This window comes from Pagrus major, chromosome 20, assembly GCF_040436345.1.
Source record: "Pagrus major chromosome 20, Pma_NU_1.0".
Classification (NCBI taxonomy): domain Eukaryota; kingdom Metazoa; phylum Chordata; class Actinopteri; order Spariformes; family Sparidae; genus Pagrus; species Pagrus major.
The window spans coordinates 19,587,516-19,608,458 of NC_133234.1; the positions used below are offsets into that span (position 1 = coordinate 19,587,516).

Genomic DNA, 20,943 nt, shown 5'->3' on the forward strand with positions numbered 1-20,943 from the left:
GACACCAGTGGAAGAGAGTTAAGGCAGAGAGGCAGATTGAGAGGGAGACGGGGAGGGAGGCATGAAGAATGAGTGAACGGGTGACAGCGACAAAGGGAATGACAAAGGTGTAGAGAGAGAGAGAGAGAGAAAGGGGAAACAGAAGGCAAAGCTGAAGGCGCCTGAGAAGGAGGGGAGTGGGCTGAGCAGGAGGGAGGAGGGAAGCTCTGCTTCTCCTAATAAAGCGAGTGTATGTGAAAGGAGGTGCTGAAAACGTTGGACTGAGCAGAGAGCTGTGTTACCAGAGAGAGAGAGGAAGAGAGAGGGCTAGAGAGAAAGAGTGAGAGAGAGAGAGAGAGAGAGAGGGGGAGACAGAGAGGGGCAAAGAATAGAAAGAGCATTGTGTTGCTGCTGAGAGAGAACCTATGTCTGCACAAAGAGGTAGGTGTACTGCTATGACTGGCACACAAACACAACTACACACACATGCATGCACACACAAGAGTAGGAAATCCTTCTCACGCTGTGTACCAAGCAGTAGGATGATGTACCAGAAGTGTGTACAGTACATGCTAAGTGTCATGTGAGTGTGTGTTCTCTTCCAGCTGTGTGACTTACAGCGCGCAGCAGCGCGGGGCAGGTGTGTGACTTTTCCATAGCATGTGCGGAGCGTGTGTGTACCAGCAGCATTAGCAGGTGCTTCTGTTCGTGTGTTTGTGTTTTTTCAGGGGGTTTACAGTCCGTGTGAGCGTGTGCCGCTGAGGATAAACAGTGGCACACTTATGATCATGTGATCTTTATGTCAGGTTGTCAAAGTGCATGTGACCCAGGGTAATTGCATTACATTATCTGCTAATTTAATTGCACATGATGGGGGTTGGTTGGTTTTATTGCCAACACATCTGACGTATGATTCAATATATTTATTGATGTGCAAATGATTCAGAGCAATTAGCTAATTACTGTTTCAGTAATTATGTTTCCTGATCTGTATGAACACTATGTGTTGACCAAAGTGTACTATAACAGCAGAGTTTTATATTATTTAATATTATTTGCACCGACAGTAAATGGTTCATTTTAGGCTGCCTAGTCATCAATAATTCAAGAACGTTTCACTATATGACACCTGGCTCCGGATGTAGATTAAAATCGGCACAATTTCCCAAATACTTACTGGATATCCCTTTTACTCTGATTAAAGAAATAAAGAGAAATGAAAATTCCATCCACCTCCACTAATTGGTACAGAAGTAGACATCTCAGAGAAACTTGAAGATATTAAATCAAAACTATATTTTATAACAATCTGTTTTTTGGTGACTTGCCCCTTTAATATAAACTGAGCTGAATATTTTTTGCACCGAAAAAGGATCGTTATCAGTGAATTCAAGAATGTTTGTACAACAAAAGTCAAATTTGCTTATGTTAAGTGGCTGATACCTTATGTAAACGCTGAAGATATGATGAGGCTCTCCATGCAGAATAAAGGGTCAGTTCACCGAAATGACAAAAAATAAGGAATTCTGGGAGTATGCAAAATAAATTCCATCCACCTCCACTAATATGTGCGAAAGCAGAAATCTCAAAGAAACCTGGAGAGAGGCGTAGATACTTTTATATTTTATGTGCTGATGTTTCCTCATTTACTCTGGATTTCTGTATTGGAGTGAGGGCAGAAATCTTAAAACCTGGACAAATTAAACCAAAACTGTCTGCATGTCGAGGCATCACTAGAGGTAAGTAATTTGGGTGACTTGACAGTAATATCACAATATCACATTAGGGTTTGTTTTAGGCCATTTAGGTATCAACAGTGCTGATACCATCAATCCCAAAAATGCATACAAATGTCCAGTTTGTTTATGTTAAGTGGCTGATACGTTATCTACAGGGTCAACTGGCTCTCCAGTTAGATGAAACACAAAGTCACCACTGTGGGAATAACATTAGCTTTGTAGCCAATACAATCCAATTATTGATGTTTGACAAGATTATTTGAAATTAAACCACAATGGCTTTAATTCACTCTGCTGAAGGTCAGGGCACATAAGCCCAGCCCAGTTGGTGTCAGTCTGTCCTATAGATGAGGTCAGACTGGACTCAAAATCAGCGAGGACAGACCACTTGACTTCCCTGTGGTGGACAAAGAATGCTTCCTCTCATTTCTCATCATATGACGCTGCCAGAGGTTCCCTTTTTACAGGATGCGCCAGTTTCACAAAGCCAGAACAAAAGTATTTATAGAGCTGGTTAGTGAACATTGTTGTGTCTTTCAACATCTAGGACAAACAAAAGTTTGTCTGATTCTTTGGAAAAGTTGAAGTGGGAAGCACAGTAACAACTCAAGGACATTGTGTTCAGGGGCACAATTAACTGGAACGACGGAAGTGTTTTCCCATGAGGATGATTGGCAATATGTTCATGTTTTTGGGAGGGTGCATTTGTTGAGTTAAAGCGGAAAATAACATGGTCCATTTACTCTGAAGTGCATAAGTAACTGGAAGAATTCAATATATCAAATACAGTCTGCACTTCATCCATCATTAAGTGCTTTCAATTCAAATTATTGTCACGTCTTCTTCCATTTATTGGGAGAATAGCTCTCGTACTTCCAGGTCTATGCAACTCAAAAGACAGAAAAACTTTTTTTAAAGTTAGGGTTCATTTCTAAAGTATTTCTGTAGAGATTAATTTGACGTTTCATTCGGTCTCAGAACCCATCAGCTACCAGCAAATCGGAGCAACAGCAAATGTTTCAGGGCTTCCAGTGAAGCTAGCCGATATATAGAAAACGGATATCAGGGCTAAGACTTCTTCCATGTACCAGTCATTGCTTACAGTCCAATTAGCAACTTGAAATGCGAAAATTCATGCAACATGTTTCAATCATTGTCAGATGATAGCCGATGGGTCCAAAGATTGCATTTGCAAGACATTTCACCCGTTTCTTTTTTCTCCATATGAACCGTTTGCCTGGATGCAACCACAGCACACTCAAAAGTGACTGTAATCTGAACAGTATTAACCAAATAGACTACAAACTGAAATCACAACACTTCCCATACCAACATCTTGTCCTTGGCCAACAGATTCATATGCAGATATCTGTTCAGATACAGTATCTCATTGGCCTATGTAGGTCATATAGAGACATCAGTGGTAAATTGAGACTGTTTCATAACCCGCTCACAGTTCCTTAAAGTGCGTTGAAACTGTACGTAAAGGATGAAAATACAGATATGAGTACTTGTTGAGTCTTGTTTACTGTAATGTATTTACAAAGAATTTAACGCAGGACTTTACCTTGTAATTGAGTGCTATGGCTAATAATACTTAAAGGATTTAGACACTTGTTTTACCACTGTGTTAGGCGAGTTGTGGTGACTGCACCTAGGCAACACATGTTTTATCCCATGATGTGCATGTAAGTCCACACATAGGCTTATGACTTGTTCGAGCCTAACCACCAAGCAGCACAACAAATTTAAGACCTGCCTTACAATTGTCTCGTCTTCCTGTCATCAGCAACCACACAGGCGATCTCCCACTGTGTCACCCTTTGACTCATTGCTAAGTGCAAAGTAACAACCCGTATCTGCTGATTCAGAACACCCTCCTTCTTCCTCTATTTCTTTCTCTCTTCCTCTGTTTTACTTTACTATCTTAGGACATTTATGAGTTTCAGATCAACAGAGGTGGAGACTCTTATGTCTGTTATGTCATCAAACATCAAACAAGGATCTGCCTGGTTTTAAACATTGTGCCAGTAGAAACTTCACAGTTGCGTTCCTCTTTGTGTGAGGACAACCCATTATGTATACAGTAAGAGTACTTGTTGATCTTTTAAACTTGTAAAAACCAGCTTGAACTTTTAACTTAATTTTGTTTTAGTCTTACTTCATATAGTTTAGAATCAGTACTTAAGTTTAAGATCACATTCAGGGTCAGGTTTAGGTGAGGATTGTATTCAAATTTAGGGATTAGGTAGTGAATATAGTCAACGGTCATCTTGACACAAGAAGAATGTGTATTAGGAGTTAAAATCGATTTGTGCTGTGATTGTTATTATATGTGTCACAGTTGTTGAACATTGTTTCATAGGTCAATGACCTGAGCACTGCTCCTCTAAACAACACTCATGTCTGCTGCATGCAAAATATGTTTATGTTAAAAACCCTTGTCTCCTTCGACAGTGTTTTTTTTTTTTTTAAATTCCTGACAATCAAAAGTAGGTTCAAGCACCTATTGATATTTTTTGTCCATTTAGTTGGCTAAAAATCTCGTTAAAATCTTAAAATATTTGCATTAAACGCATTAAAAAAGCACTCACAAGGTACAGAAGATACACTGAGTGATAGCAGATGTTATGCTTTCCACTCCCATTTCTCCGTGCTCTCCTTTTCCCACTATTTCGTCATGTCCTAGTTTGAACCATCATGTCCTCACCTCAATAGTACAGCGTGTTTAGAGAAGGGGTCGGAAATGGAAACGCTGTGGCGCGAGCGTGATTGTGTTGCGTTTGTGTCAATGTGTATTTGTGTATCTGCAAACACTTGTGGACTCGGGGAGGGGTGCAGGGGAGGCCAGGGAAAGTAGCCCCTTGGATGCCCCTATGGTAGATAAAACATGATAAAATGCCCTTTAGGGTGTCCTTCCAGTGGACAAAACATTATGAAGTTCCCTCTAGGGTGTCATTCCAGCAGACAAAACATAATAAAGTGCCCTTTAGGGTGCGCTTCCAGCAGACAAAACATACTAAAGTACCCTCTAGGGTGTCCTTCCAGTGGACAAAACTTGGTGAAGTAACATCTAGGGTGCAGAGAGCTGGTGCCTTTTTTTATTTTTTTTTCCCCACCCCTGCCCCTCAAACATCCTGAGTCTGCCACTGCCTGCAAATCTGTGTGCCTGAGACTGCATCTGAGTGAAGACAGTCTTCGAAAGTGACGACATTTTGGTCGATCCTCACTTCTTTACAAAGCTGTTTGAAGGTCAAGACTTCAGGGTTTAGATTAGATTAGGTTTGGGATGGGGTTAGGCATTGTGTTGTGATCAATAGGGAATGAATGTCAATAAAAGTGCAAATGAACAAGCCTGTGTGTTTGCGTGGCCTGAAAGCCGGTGTTTCAGTCTGTGTTCATGTTCCAAGAGAGTTCCCTCCATGATCTCATGCACTTAATTTGCTGCTCAGGTAAGCCCTGTTTTCTGTCTCGACATGTGTTTGTGACTACGTGTCTGTATCTGTTTATTCGGCTGCCAACAGCATCATCAACAGTATCTGATGTAACAGTCTTTCCATTCTTTAATCTGACTGATTAAAGTATGGAAAGACTTTTGATTGTTAACTAAAGGCTCCATCTCTCGCTTAACACTTCTCACACTTACCGTTACAGGAAGGAAGGGAGAAGTTCAGGTCAGTGTGGGGCACCTTTGCAGCTTTACTGTAACAACTTCCCTCACAGACTTTGTTCTACAATGAAGCAGGAGTTGCGTAATTAGATCCAGCTGTCATTAATGGAGTCATTAATACCAAGGCTGGTTGTTTACTCCACCAGCAGACACATCACAGATGTTCTCTCATATTTTATATGTGCTAGACTAACAGCTATAGTAATGACAGTCTAACTCAAGGCATGTGAAGATGTTGTTAAACAAGTAAACATGTGGGGCAATCACATGTGGTTTTATTCATTGCGGCTACATGCCTTCGAGGAAAGGTTTGAGGAATCCCATAATCCGACTGAAGCCAGACGCTGGCCTTGTGTCACGCAGCTCAGACAGTAATGCAGTCAGGGTTATTGGTTGGACCCCCACTCAGATCCACGCTGTATGAGCTTTTGATGGCTAAGAACAACGGGGCTAAACTGCGATGTAGAGGCTGTCCGGGTTGTAACATACCAATGTGTTTCACATGTTTTCCCTATAAAATGTAAAAAAGTTGAGAATTCCTCTTTAAACTCACATGTTTTGTCCAAACTATAAAAAGGTTGAGCCAACTGATAAAATTTTAATTAGATTTTTTTTTTGACAAAATACTTTAAAGACCGAGTTGCACCAACAGTTCAACTTTAATATTGCTAGAATGTTAGAGGATTTAATAATGCTACTTTTATAAATCATAAAAGAAAAAGGTAAATAAATGTTTGTGCAACTCAGACAACACATTTTTCATTTAATCAATACTGCATTGTATTACTCCTCTCGACAAATAACATGCCCTCTTTGTACTGGATGTTAGAGCTTTCTCTGTTTTATATTATCATCCTCTTTTTTTATTTAAAGTTCAGTGTTTCTTTTGGATGGCATTCATGTCATATGACCCACCTGTTGGTATCTGTTCAACAGTCGCATTGGAAAGCTCATTTCCTTCATCATTCTTGTCTACACTTTTTTCCATCAGGCTCCGTGCCATTTTGTTTTTATCAAAAAGAAAATAGAGTCAGGAGAGTGTAATCTGCACGGAAAGATTATACAATCTGCAAGTGAGGGTTTTTTTCCATGTCGATTCCTGTGTTGAAATCAACATTGTCATTCGTAACAATCTCCGTTTTTCATCTGTTTGTTCCATCTTGGTATAAAATTTAAATCCTTATGGCGCTTTCTCTTGCAAATCGCGATCTTCCCACTAATGGTGCAATAAAATGTGCCGCACAAACTGCTCAAGGCCGCACATGCCACAGATGTTTTGCACCCTTTGCCACCTTAGTCTCAAAAAAATCCAGGGCACACTGTGAAGTGGGAACGAAAGCTGAACGTGCCTTAACAAGACATATAAAACTTAAAAACAAGTATGTTTTGATGCATGTTTGTATGATTGTCAGGTGTCTGTGTCTGACATTAAGCCCTGGTAGTTGTCTCTTTATTGTCTAAACACAGCTCCACCCAGGCTTCTTCAGCCATGCTTGGATTTGGTTTCATTATCTGGCAAAGTTTAACATTACGCTGTTAACCCAAGGGTGACATCACAAGTTTTGTATTTTTCTACATCTGTGACTTTAATCCAAGTGTAAAATTTTTGCCTAAGGCAACCAGAGACCGTTCACACGTCTCACTTTGCTTTTTTCCCGAATTTGTACATTTTAAGTTGGTACTTTAAATATTTCATTGCTTACATTTTAACGTATCAGCAGAGAGAAATATAGTCTAGCTGTAATTTCCGCTTTCCAACTTCAACTGAGTGATACGGCTCTTTTGCAGATTACTTGGTGAGTAAATAAACAGCCAGACCGCTGCCAGGCTGTATCTGGTTTAGACAGCCGGTGGGTCATGTTTGAAATATAGCCATGAACTTTGATTGTTTGCTCAGAAGTGGTATGGTCAAACAATTACAGGATGCTTTATGGTTTATGTGTGTGCATGCGTGTGTGTGTGTGTGTTTCCTTAATGCTAAGAGGTTTCGAGTCACGCAGCTCCCTCGAGGGGGGAAGGATAAGTGACATAAATAACAAGGTGACAGTAACTCTCTTGTGCATGTTTAAACATGTGCGTTTGTGCATGTGTTGTGGCAAGAGAAGGGATCAAATTTGCAGGCAAGTCATGTTTTGGGTCTGTGCGCACACACACACACACACACACACACACACACACACACACACACACACACACACACACACACTCCAGTAACAGCTATTCTTCTAACAAACACAAATAAAAGACGCACACACCACCTCGGAGAAAAGCAGGGGATTCCAATCCGTCACAGAGATGACATCACAGCCTGCCAGTAATAAAAAAAAAAAAAAAAATGCTAAACAAGGGAGTCCCCACTTCCCCTCCCTCCTACACATCCCACAGAGAGAAGAGAGGGAGAGAGTAGTGCTGGGGTGAGTAACTCATTAGTTCCCAGAGAGGAGTGAGAAAGTGCAGAAGAGAGTCCCTTTTAAGGGGTTCACACACACACACACACACACACACATTAGCTGTGTCTCCATAGTGACCAGCTCTGCTGCCCCAGCTTGGGGAGGAAATGCCAAACTCAGTGCTTCAGAGAACTACAACACACACACACACACACACACACACACACCCACACACACCCCCCCCACACACACACACACCACACACACACACAGCTCTGTTCTAATCCTCTGTCCGGCCGCGACGGAAAAACCTCTCCTCATCTTATCAGTCCGCTACCTCCCTCTGTCCATTCTCTCCTCTCCCTCTCCCTCCTCCCTCTCTTTCTCTCTTTCTCTCTCTCTCTCTCTCTCCCTCCCTCTCTCCCTCCCCCGTCATTGGTACTTCATTGAAGTAGACAACAGAGGTAAGTGCTCTCTTCCGCTCTCCGTTAGCCTCTGGCTTGCTGCTTTAACGCGCTCTAAGTTTTAGTTCTTTTGTGTGTTTTCCCACAGTAGACAAAGGTCAGGTTTACGATCACTGCTGCGGGTCCTGCACATGTGTGTGTGCGTGTGTTTGTGCCTTTCTCTACTATACAGTCTGATCGGTCTCTCTAAGAGTGTGTGTACATTGCCAGCTGTCATGTGCACCTAGATAGCGTCTGCCAGTTTACTTAGCATGGTAATAATCAACGACTGGTGTGTGTGTGTGTGTACTTTTAAATTCAGGCGGGTGTCTTGTTCATCACTTTTTTCTATCGCAACAGTCATGTGAATAGAGACATCCTGTTACACCTGTTTTGTCAACCCGTTTCATTCCTAAATAAACTGTGGATGTATAAGCTCATATTATCCACAATAGCATGAGCGTGTATGCGTGTATGTGCGTGTGAGTGTGTGTGTAAACAGTGGAAACTTAAGGAGAACTTAGGAAGTAATGTGGGAGCCAAACAAAGCAGCAGCAGACCAAATATACTCAGGATTAAAATAATACCTGAAACAGGATGTTGAAATTATTAATTACTGTTGGCCAACGCTGAGTGGCTGATTTTGATTGACGCCAAATGTTTGTATAAAACATTTCAGCTATTTCCTCAACAATAAGTGCGCAACTGGTTTCCCTTTAATCGTCTCCCGAAGGGGAAATCTTCTTGATCTTTCAGCATTAGCTCAGCATTTCGGTGGAATACCCTTACAAAACATGCTGTGGCTGAATAACAACCTCCGCTTGATTTAACGAACAGCTTGGAACGAGTTCAGACAAAAAAAAATGAGAAATCCATCTGTAGTCCTTGGTTACAAAACAACACAATTAAACACTCTCTGCAAAACCCCTGGACGGATTCTCTCTCATACATACAAACATGCTGTGACATCACTCACATCTGGATGCAAGACTGTCTAACACACCCCTCTCCTTCCCCTTCTGCCCCCGATCTGCCCTCATCTTCCCCTCTCTACCCCCCCTGGTAAACCCTCTCGCCTCTCCTTCCTGTCTGTCTGTCTGTCTGTCTGTCTGTCTTTCCCGCCCACGCTCACAGAGATGAAAGAGAAGAACCCCTGGCAAACGCCCGTGACCATCATCATCACTGTGATTGGTGTCATAGCGATTGTTGCCTTGGTGACGGTAGCGGTTTTGCAGAACAGGCCCCTCCCCCAAAAGTACAAGGTATGGTGGAGGAAAATGTTAAAAATGTTGTAGCCTGTTTCCTGAATGTGTGAGAGCCCGGTGCTTTACTGTGGGATCCACCAGCCAAATATGGTCTCCTGTCAACCTGGTACTGGTTCTAGAAATCTATCACCAAATAAGGCAATATAATGTTGATAAGAATTATAAGTCACCACTGCTTTTTGCCATGAAATGTAAGCCCATTTGATCTCACAGCTACAGTTTCTAGACTGTTGTTTTACTCAACAGTGTCATCACTAAACTAATATTTTTGCTGATAATAGTAGTACTGGGAAGTTTGTCTGTGGGCTATACAATCATAACACTGAATGTTTGAACAGTACATCAGGATGGAACTCATCCAGAGTTAATGTCACTGAGCACTGAACTGAAAATTCCTCCCTCTGTCTGTCTCCACACTCCAGTATGGGATTGTGCTGGATGCTGGTTCCTCCCACACAGCTCTGTATATCTACGAGTGGCCGGCAGAAAAGGATAACAACACTGGAAGAGTTGAACAGACACATTCCTGCAAAGTCAAAGGTACACGCTGCACAATTGCCCTCACATTCATGCGTACGACCGCTAATGCATACTAATGTAAATATCTAAGGAAGTGTAATCTTACGCTTGTATGAATATGTACTTTACTTAGTGCACCAACAGATATTAAATATGCTAATTTGCAACACGAGAACAATATACTTTAGCTTAAACTTTGAAAATATATTTGGAAAAGTGTAAAAATGAATTAGTTATAAATAATGGATTTGTTAATGGTCAGTCACTTATTCATTGATACTTCATAGATGACTAGTTAACCATTAATATGAATAACTTTTGGCACAGAATGTTAATAGGGACGGGAAATGATAAGATTTTATTGACACCACTGCCATTGTCACTTCCTGTGGGTTCCCAGAATAGACCTGATTAACTTTGGATGTGGATCAGATCGGACTTATTTTAAGTTACCATGAAACCAAAGGCGGAGTGATATTTGCTTCTGCATATTAACATGTTTCCTGTAAAAACAGTAAGGTAGGGAGTGACTTCATTGCCAGTTATAGTAGCCAATAGCCAATAGTTACTTTGACACCATGCAGCTAGATGTCAAAGTAGCCAACTCTGCCTAACCGTGAGCTCCCAGTGAAGAAAGCCGATTAAGTAACAAGAGTGCTTGCCAAACACGGTACGATAGATACAGCTGCCAATTTGATGACAGGGAGTGCAGGACCAAGGTGGTTCTCTTGCCAGGTTTGGCTCCTGGCAACCAGGGGCCTAAAGTTAGTCAGCCTAGTGTTAGCTGCATGACTAAAACGAGCAGGCAGTAACCGTCTAACAGCAGCTTAACTCCGTAAACCACCGCAGAACTGGATTCCCTGTCATCAAACTGGCTACAGCTGGTCGAAGAGTTCGTGTTTGGTCCCAACACCGGCCGTGTTCACTTGCGGTTACTTTAGCAACAAATACAGCCATCAGTTTATCAGGAAACTCACTGACGGTTTTGGCAGGGCAGCTGGAGGACATTAGAGGGAAAATCAGAAAACATGGCCTCCATTATATATGATCCAGTTTCACCCAAAGCAGTGAATAAAGTTATAATTTTTTGTTTTTGTACAGTAGCCTGATCAGTGAGGCACGGCCCCCTGAAACGGTTCGCTCCAGCAGCGTCTTTCTGACATGAAAGCTGAAGATTGATTGATGGTTGGACGGCATGAAATTACTGGTTGAAATTGGTTGGTTAAAGCTTACATAAGCACATGTGACATTTATGCACTCTACTCAGTTTCTGTTTGGTTTGTATTTTAATCTGACATGTTGATTAATCAATAAGACCAGTCAGACGGACAGTTCAACTGATTCCTTTCTGGAGTAACTGAATACTTGCTTAGACCGACCAACAGCCCAAAAAAAAAAGAGATTAAATTCATCACAACCGACGAACAGAGAAAAGCAATAATTACCCACAATGGAGAAGCTGCAACCAATCAATGGTTCATATTTTTGCCCTAAAAAATTACTAAAACAAACAATCAATTATCGAAATAGTTGCAGATTGATTTTCCAACCAGCGACTAATCAGTTAATCAGCTAATCATTTCAGCTCTAATCTTCTTACCCTCTGTAAAAGATTTGCAGGGCATTTGCAGCAAAAATTATTAAAAACTCATTAACATTTGCAACACGACACTTGGAGATATGAATGTAAATTGGACATGGATTGTTATATTGTAATGATTTACTTACATTTATTGCTGCAGAACGGATGGCTCATTAAAAAGTGACCCATGAAACCCATGACACTCTACTTATGACTTAATCACTTTGTGATTGCCAGATGCCAACGTATTCCAACAAATAATTAATCATTCATCAAGACATTAGTTACAAGACAACAATTCATAGATAGTGGTACAAACTGTGCCTGCGCTGTGTGCCTCATCCTCAGGGCACTTTCTTAGGCAACCAATTGTGCTTGCTGAACTATTAAAGTGCTTTTAATACACATCATATTACAGCTGACAGTTGATTTAACAATTGCTTTTTATCTATTAACCGTCGGTGTGTGCCAGCCTCCTTCGCAATGTAATTTACATTGGTTATCAAAGCTTTTCATACGCACCAGACAGCAATTCACAGACAAAAGGAACCAACCCGCTTCCCTGAGTAAGGTTTGTTTGTAACTACAGTGCCCAAATTCTTTACTGTGGCTTTCATTGAGCTGTTTTAACAATGTCTTAAGCAGTAGAAGTCATAAATTATTGCAAGACAAATTAAAGCATTGCTGGTTTTCCTCTTACAATGGGAAAAACGTAAAATAACACAGTATCATATAACCAGGTACATTGAGAAGTTAACACATGAACCTAAGCTGTGTTCCAAATCATGTCTTTGTCATGACATTGCACTTTGAACTTTGACCCTCTGTTATACATCCATTGTAGTTCATGGCGTGAAATTTGAAGTACAATTGGAAAAGTATGTCATCCGGAACGTGAAGTATCCTCCGCTGTGGGTTAGTTTAGCCAAAAATGTATGCTGCTGCCAGATGTAGGAGGACATCCTGGTATTTCTGACATACTGTATTTTGACATGCATGTATTGGGACACGCTAAGGCCCAATCCCAATACACCTCTTGCCCCTACCACTCAGCCTTACCCCTACGTTTTGCGTGTTCACGTCTAGAGGTAGGGTGTCCCGATTTTTGTTGGGATAGAGAGGTAGGGTGAAGTGTTAGGGCTACATGGCCCTTCAAGAGAACTCTCTGCTGTTTTAATGTATTATGGCCCTTTATAAAAAGGCTTAAAACAATCGCAACCAGTTTCCTAATGTCCCTCTAGCTCGCTAATGTTACATTGCTATTGCTGATTTATTCATGACAGTCCCACATTTTGACGTATTACAATGTTGCATCCCCCCCTTTGATGGTGTATGATACCCGACATTTAACTAAAGTCCAGCAGCGAAGTTGCTGCGCTTTGTACCGCTCCTCTAATATCAGTGCAGAAAGTTAGTGTTAGCACTGCTTTGTTAGCCGGTAACAAAGCAGTGGCTTGACCAATAGCGTGAAGGTTTAAATGAACTGCGGGCATCCATGCTTTTCTGTCTCTATCAGATTAATGGCAAATTGCATTGTGATGATACCAGGATTGCCACAGTAACAAGAGAGAAATGACCACAGCAAAAGGCGCCATGTTGGGAATGTCAGTTCGTAAAGAAACGACTGAGCTTTCAACAACTACTCCTTGTAACCTTATACTGAGGGGCAAGGGATCACTCGAAAACAAGGCTTAGGGGTAAAAATTGGAAATGGGATTGGGCCTAAATCTTTTTCTGGTAGGTTGGGTATTGAAATGCTGCCCTACTCTCAAGAGGGGAGGATGTGTACACTGATGCTGGATATTTGATCAGGGACACTCTTGGCTGTAATTTCTCCCACTGGGAAGCTCAAATAGAACAACTTAAGGGTTGAAATTGAATACTTCCTCAATGGAGGGTACATCAGGAACATTTACAGGAAGCAGACATCTTGATAACAACTTTACTGAGCTTTCTCTCCCATAGCAAATTCCCTTCCATATTCTTGAAGTGGTAAAGATGACCTTTAACTCCCGAGCAGGCTAGCATCTTTGAACTCAAGGCTCTTATTATGTTTTATTGCCGCTCGATTTAGACTGAATGACTTCAACCTCTTCTTGACATTTTGCTCAACTCGCAGGTCCAGGTATCTCCAGCTATGCGCGCGAACCATTGAAGGCAGGGGAATCGCTGAGAGCGTGCATGCAGGAGGCCGAGCAGTGGGTCCCAGGGAAAAGACACCAAGAGACCCCTCTTTATCTGGGCGCTACTGCAGGAATGAGACTGCTGAAGTACGACATAATCAAACATAAAACATGCATCCATTAAAGAGTAACACAGCCTGCCTTTTCATGCTGACACTGAGGTGACTTCATCCCAAGTTTAAACTCTGTAATTATGTTCACACTGGCAGCTGAAGTGCTGCTATCTGGAGCCTTTTCCATCCTCCTATTTTGTGATTTATCTCCACTTGAACTGCCAGAGCAGCGAATATGTTACTGTCAAATCCATTATATGCAACACAGTCTATTTATTATTTATAGGCTCCGGTATTGATTTGAATTATGTATGTGAGTCACTCTAATGAATTTGTGTTGTGTGTGCCTGCAGTATAGAGGACAGCTCGGCATCAGACAAAGTCTTGACGGCTGTGGAGCAAGCCCTGCAGAAGTTCCCCTTTTCCTATCAGGGAGCGAGAATACTCAGCGGCCAGGAGGAGGGCGCCTTCGGTTGGGTCACGGTCAACTACTTGGACGACCGCCTCACACAGGTCAGTATGCATGTGTTTGGATGCATATTATCCATGTACGTTTTTCCCCATGTACGTTTAGATGTGCTTTCTGTGTGCCAGTCAGGAATGTGGATCTGTCAGTGTCCACCTGCTGTGCACTAACTTCACTGCCTTTTGTCTCTGCTGCAGGGCTTGGACACCACAGGTGCTCTTGACCTTGGAGGGGCCTCCACTCAGATAAGCTTTGTATCTGATAAATATGATGGTTCAGAGTCACCGAGCAACTCTGTGGCCTTCCGACTCTACGGAAATGATTATAACCTGTACACTCACAGCTTCCTGTGTTACGGGAAAGACCAAGCACTGCGAATGACACTGGCACAACAGACTCAGGTAAATTTTGAGGTCTCAGGCATATTTCTTTTTCTCTGTTAACATCAGCTGTGTTGACATCCAACTGTCAAGCCAACTTTTGAAATATTGCAAGGGAAAAAAATGTGGTTTAAAGTGAATAAACTAAGCTAAGAAAAGGATAGTTTTAATAGAAGTTGGTGGCATAGGCTACGTTGCAAATGACTGCAATAAGTAGAGAAAAAGAAAGGTCGCGAAAAGAAAGCAAAACCAGTTCTGTTGCAGTTTTCCATCTAAAATGGTCGAGATGCTGTCTTTGTGGATTAGACCGTGGAATAATTTGGTCTCCTCATTAGTCCACACGTACATGTTGCTACTACTGGCAGGGTTTTCGCACATTATGCGATTATCCCGAAAAACACCAAAAACGACTTCTTCTCCCTCTTCTTCTTTTTGTGTTCTTGAAGCAGAAACAGCCATCTGAGGTAAATGTTTGTATATCTCCCATTAAGTGCATGAACTCTTTCTGTTTAAAAAATCTAATTCAATACGTCAAAATGTGCATTAAAAATACATTGATGAAACGCGGCTGTTGATAGACTGTTTAAATGTTAAATAGTCTGAGATAATTTAAAACTTACGCTTTAGGAGAGATTTGATATGCTGAAATGTGTAATGACTTTGAATTTGATTAGTTCCCTCTCTGTCTCTTACACCTCTCTCTCCTAGTCAGGTCCAGGAAGCATATTAGATCCTTGTTTCAACCCCGGCTACAATGCGACGAAGAACTACTCAGCCCTCTATGACAGTCCCTGTGTGTCGGACCAAAAACCCCAGAAAGTTCCTGCAACCTTCAATCACACGGGAAAAGGAAACTTCCAAGAATGCCAGGACGTCGTCAAGAGAGTCTTCAACTTTACCCACTGCAAATACAGCCAGTGCTCATTCAATGGGGTCTTTCAGCCACTTCTGCAGGGGCCATTTGGGGTAATGTCACACAGTGTTTATTTATCAGCATATATCAGTGGCCTGTGAGACACTGCGTGTTGTTCGGAGGGTTGCACAAACAAACCACAGGGGCTATATAACACTGATCTATCAGTTGTAATCATTAATAGTCACAGTTCACTGAGCAACTTGTGTTTTGGGCGTGACTTGTCCTTATCAATAAACAATGATTGGAGCTTTGAGTGCTACTTGTTCACTCAAATGTTCATGATTTGCATCTACAAATTAATAATTTGTTTTGTTGCTCATCTCAGTCTTATCTAGCCCCACAGTTACTTTGGTTTTATTTTATCTATCCCTGAGATTTTTGCCAACACCCCAGTGTAATGTAGGTGAATGGCATTTTATTTGTGGTACACATTATTGAACACTTGTCTATAGATATAATTTGAGTCAGTAAGGCAAGAAAAAGCATTATGCGTCTATGCTAGAAATTAAGAAGCTACTTCTATGAACAAGTTCGACAAACGATTTAATCATAAAACACACCAGTTGTGTAGATATGAATAGTGACGACACTGCAAATAGTTGCACACGCAAAGCATGGTAACTTGCTCCTCGGATGCTGAAATATAGTTACTGCTGCCATCTTTTCTCAAGTTGCACTCAGCCCAAGTCTTATTTCATTCACTATTTTCATGTCAAACTTTAGAAGAAGGAAAGTTAAGTTGAATGGTTGTTGTGAGAAATAAAAACACAACGTGTCACAGTTGTCCTGATGGACTGTACTGCCGCTACACTCTCATTCATGGGCCCTGATTATATTTCACTCAGGATGGCAAGTGGCAGGATCCACAGTCGAGGTACTTAATGGGAAATATTGGACAGGAAAGGACAAGTTAATTTCTTTTTGCATCATCTCTTCCTCTTTCTGTGTCTCTCTTTAGGCTTTCTCTGCTTACTACTTTGTGATGAATTTCCTCAATCTGACTGATACATCTATTCCCCTGGATGCTGTCAGGGATAAGCTAAAAAGCTTCTGCTCAACTCCTTGGAATCAGGTCGGGGCATAATTATGCATCCGTTCTACATGCACAAAAAAAATTTCCTGCCATATTTATATACTTTCCTGTCTTATCTATGTCCTCCAGCCAGCCCATACTGTACATTGATGATATCACTGCTTGAACAGATAACGCAGCAGCATCCAGACGTTAAAGTGAAGTATCTGGCTGAGTACTGTTTCTCTGGCACGTACATCCTCACCCTGCTGACAGAAGGATACAACTTCACCGCAGCGACCTACCCCAACATAAAATTCATTAAAAAGGTCAGTAGATCACAGTCCACTCCTTTCCTATCCCACACAACCCAAAGCTGTGCCCCTTCCTTTAAGTCATATCCTACAGTGTTGATAACCTTCTGGATAGCCTCAGCTGAGAAAGATACTAACAGTATCTTTCTCAGTAATTACAAGAGAAATATTCAACGTTGAATGTACCCACCCTCTGTGAAGCAACAGTCACGTTGCACTTTGCCTTGAATGGAAGCAAAGCCCTTCCCATCTGACACATAACTCAATACCCAGATGGAGTAAAATTAACTAAATGGGACTCACTGACTGCATATTGGGCTTTTTTTTTTTTTACCTTAGCAGACAAAGTGCTGCTACACACACGTATAAACCATGCAAGTGTCTTGCAGAAGAAGGAACCAAGCTTTGAACTGCCAACCATGCAATTAATGGACGACCACTTCTACGACACAGCCGCTATATATAGTATCTTGATAAAAGTTAAGGGGGCATAATGTAGATTTGGAGAATAAATTATTTATTTATACATATATATTTACAATATAAATTAGGATGATAACACAAACTCAGAAATATTTATTTTCTCCATAACTGAATAAAAAAGCTGTTCTCGGAGGAAAATAGGTACCCAGAACACTGTTTGAAGCTAGAAAGGTGGCAGGGTTCACCAATTATAAACTAAGAGTTTGTTTATTTAGTCGGTTTAGGCATTAAAGAAAAATCCATCACCGAAGATCTCTTTTTTAATAAAATGTCTTCTCCAAAACTACACCTGCATGTGAAATATATGTATAGCCAGCAACACATGTTGCTCTCAATGCAAGCCAAGGCTTTAACATACACTATTCAAAATTAGGTCAGGATATTGGGATATTTCAGTGTTTCACTTGATTGTTTATTCTGTGACATATCTGAATTTTGATGTTGTGAAATATTTTGGGTCTCCAGAATCATTGTTTCATTTGACTTTTATTGCACATCCATGCACATGTTTATATGCACCCATTTCCCAATACCCCTAACTAATTTTGAGTAGCGTATATTGTGCTTAAATCTTTTTACTAAAATATTCCCCGTATGCTTTGCTAAATACCATATGGAGAGAAATTATGAATGTGACTAACTTATTTATCCTTCAGACAACCATTGACCCGAATTGCCCTCTGCAAGAGACCTGACTTTCAGTGAGGACCCAACCCAAAAAAAACCAAACTAATAAAAAAGTAACCAGGAGTAGTCATTTTCACAACAGTGTGATCAATGCAAGAACGCATTATGTGCCAATATACACCCAAACAACAGGTAATTAGCTCATCTGCTACATTAATTATGTTGTTTAGGTCATCCAGGTCATGGTAATTCTACCTACTGTATCATAGGCAACTGGACCTGTTTCAGTTTCTTGAAGACATTTCAACTCTCACAAGAGGCTTCTTCAGTTCTAACTAACTGGAGGGGAGTTTCCAGGCTTTTAAACTCTGTGTGGGAGTGTCCTTACAGAGTCGTTAAAGACATGTATGAGCTCTGAGTTTAGTTGAGTCCTTAGGGCCACTTGTGGGTTGCTGACTTAACAAGCCTTCATGGTGGTTGCTAGGGCTGGGCGAGTCCAGGTGTTAATGGTTGTTACGCTGTCTGGGGAGGTAACTTAATACTGCATTGTAGGTGGGTGTTAAGTAATGTGGTAGGCCACCTGCATTAATTATGTTCCACACCAATAAGTAAAGCACACTTACAGGAGCACATCACCAGTAAACACGTAGAGGCTACACAGAGCTAGCTTACAGCAAAAACAACAACCTGTTGAGCCCCAAAAACACAAGAGCTGGTTCTTACCTTGGACTCAGGCCTTAATGGCGGGTGGAAATTAAGTGAGTATCCTCTTATGAAGAGCGTTAGCAGTCCAACCACAGAGTCATGAAGCAGACAGCGACCACTAACATGCTAAAAGATGTCAGCTGTGTAGCAGACGGTGCGGTTGTAATGGCCGCGCTGCACACCTGAGTGAAGCTAATTGGACGTTGCCTGTCAGCTGGTTGCTAAGCAGCGAGAATAGCTGTGACTGTATGGAGGATCAAAAGTGTCATGTAAAAGGCTTAAAAGCATTTATTATTACAAGGTTTTACAAATGAATTAATTAGTACTTAAATAAGCAGATTAAGTTGCAAAGCATCCAATTGAATGACATTTAAAAGGGCAATAAATAATAGTGAGTTATTTTATATAAATTTAAAAAAATTATTCATTTAATAAGTTCATGAAGTCTTCAAATTAAAATGGGGTTTATAAATACCTAATTTTAAAAATAAAATGATTGATACATCAATTTAAAATGCAGGGTTTTGGGTTTTTAAAAAAAATCTTTTTGAGTAATTAATGATTCAGGCTCCACTTAAAGGTGCACTATGTGGTTTTGGGGAAAACGTTTTAATCAGAAGGGAAATATCTTCATTGACTGATTTTTTAATGCCTATCAAACTAAATAAACAAACTCTCTTTGTTTTCATGAGTGAATAAACTGAATAAACAAACTGACCTGAAAGTACAACACAATTTCATACTGTTTTACTTTGTTTATATTTGGCAGACCCTGCCACCTTTCTAGCTTCAAACATTGTTCTTGGGACTTTATTTTCCTCTGAGAACAGCTTGTTTATTCAGTTATGGAAAAATAAATATGTTTGAGTTTGTATTACTACCTCATTAATGTTGTAAATATTACAATTCTGAGTTTAAATTTCTTCCCCAAGACTGCATAGTGCCCATTTTAAACACATTTAAATACTGTATAATTCCAAATATGTGACAAATTTAAGGAAATACCAGTTTAATACCAAGTGTCTTAGTGAGCATTTACTACAGCTTCATTTCTTCATGACACAATCTTTCAAGTCTTTAAACTCCAAACTATATTCCCTCATTTTGTGTTTTGATGATGGAGATCACCGTCTGCCGTGATGAGCAAAAGTCTCCTGTAGGTTTTTATTTGGGCTGATATCTGTGAATGATGATCTTTCTGCTCATCAAACATTCAGTAACTCCTCGTTTCTCCCCTTGCTTATTCATTTTTCCCTTAAAGTCTGTATTCAACTGCAGTCTGAATCCGCCCAAACTGTGTCACATCAACAAATGACAGTGCGCAGTGACAGTTTCCCTCTTCCTGTGTTTGTGTCCAGATAAAAGGCAGTGACGCAGGCTGGACGCTGGGCTACATGTTGAATCTGACCAACATGATTCCAGCCGAGGCTCCCGACTCTCCCCCTCTACCCCACGCCGGCTACGTCTCCATAGTCACCATCATGGCGTTGCTGCTCTTCATCCTTTTCATCCTCAGCCTGCGTCCTCTCTGGCCCCGCTGCTCCAAACAGCCACAGATCGTATAAACACACAACAGACGTACAGCATGAGTGGCGGCGAGGGAGGGAGTGTATGTGAGTGTGATGGTGTGGGCTATTCTACCGATATGCGAATAACACTTTCCAGCCTTTGTGGGGAGGTCAAAGGTCAAGGTCCGCTGCACAACAACCGTCCTGCGGCTCATGTGGATTCAAGGACATTTCAGAAGGACAAATACTTTCTCACGCTGGGGAGTGAGGTCTGCCACCGTGGTTGAAGGACCGTGTTTGTGTGTGTATGTTTGAGTATGAACGTGTGATTTTGAATGTGTGCACCCGCATCAGTCTGCATGTTTGTGTCTTGAATTACAATGTGAATATGATACTGTATAAATAAAATAATCCAAGTTTATATAAGACGTTTGATCCGCTTGTCATTTGTACATTTATGAAGAAATAATCAGCTCTAAAACATCCCATGATGCTTTTTTATTTGCAGAACGCTAACTACATTCAATAAAAAACTACCATTACAAGTTCTGATGTCGATTAAAATAACAATAACACGCAAAACAACAACCGAAAACAGCAGCAAAACGATCTATGGAAGACTCTCGATTTGATTTTTTAAGCTATGCCCCAAGCAAATGTGTAAAAAATTATTTGTAACCTAAAACATCCAACATATACTGCACATTTA

General features: G+C 40.9%; 1 protein-coding gene across 1 annotated transcript; it reads left to right on the top strand.

Moving 5' to 3' along the window:
• Positions 1–266: 266 nt before the first annotated feature.
• Positions 267–20,662, top strand: entpd1 (ectonucleoside triphosphate diphosphohydrolase 1). Its single transcript, XM_073489130.1, has 10 exons — positions 267–420; positions 9,356–9,483; positions 9,909–10,026; positions 13,707–13,857; positions 14,177–14,336; positions 14,487–14,690; positions 15,378–15,635; positions 16,544–16,657; positions 16,789–16,926; positions 20,085–20,662. Exons 1-10 carry the CDS (start codon positions 405–407, stop codon positions 20,289–20,291), a joined length of 1,494 nt encoding a protein of 497 aa, XP_073345231.1. The 5' UTR covers positions 267–404; the 3' UTR covers positions 20,292–20,662.
• The last annotated feature ends 281 nt before the right edge of the window (positions 20,663–20,943 follow it).

Bases quoted from the DNA above. Each gene is read 5' to 3' on its own strand.
- entpd1 (XM_073489130.1), top strand. The intron at 9,484-9,908 runs GTATGGTGGAGG...TCCACACTCCAG, and splicing joins CCCTCCCCCAAAAGTACAAG to TATGGGATTGTGCTGGATGC. The intron at 13,858-14,176 runs GTACGACATAAT...GTGTGCCTGCAG, and splicing joins GCAGGAATGAGACTGCTGAA to TATAGAGGACAGCTCGGCAT.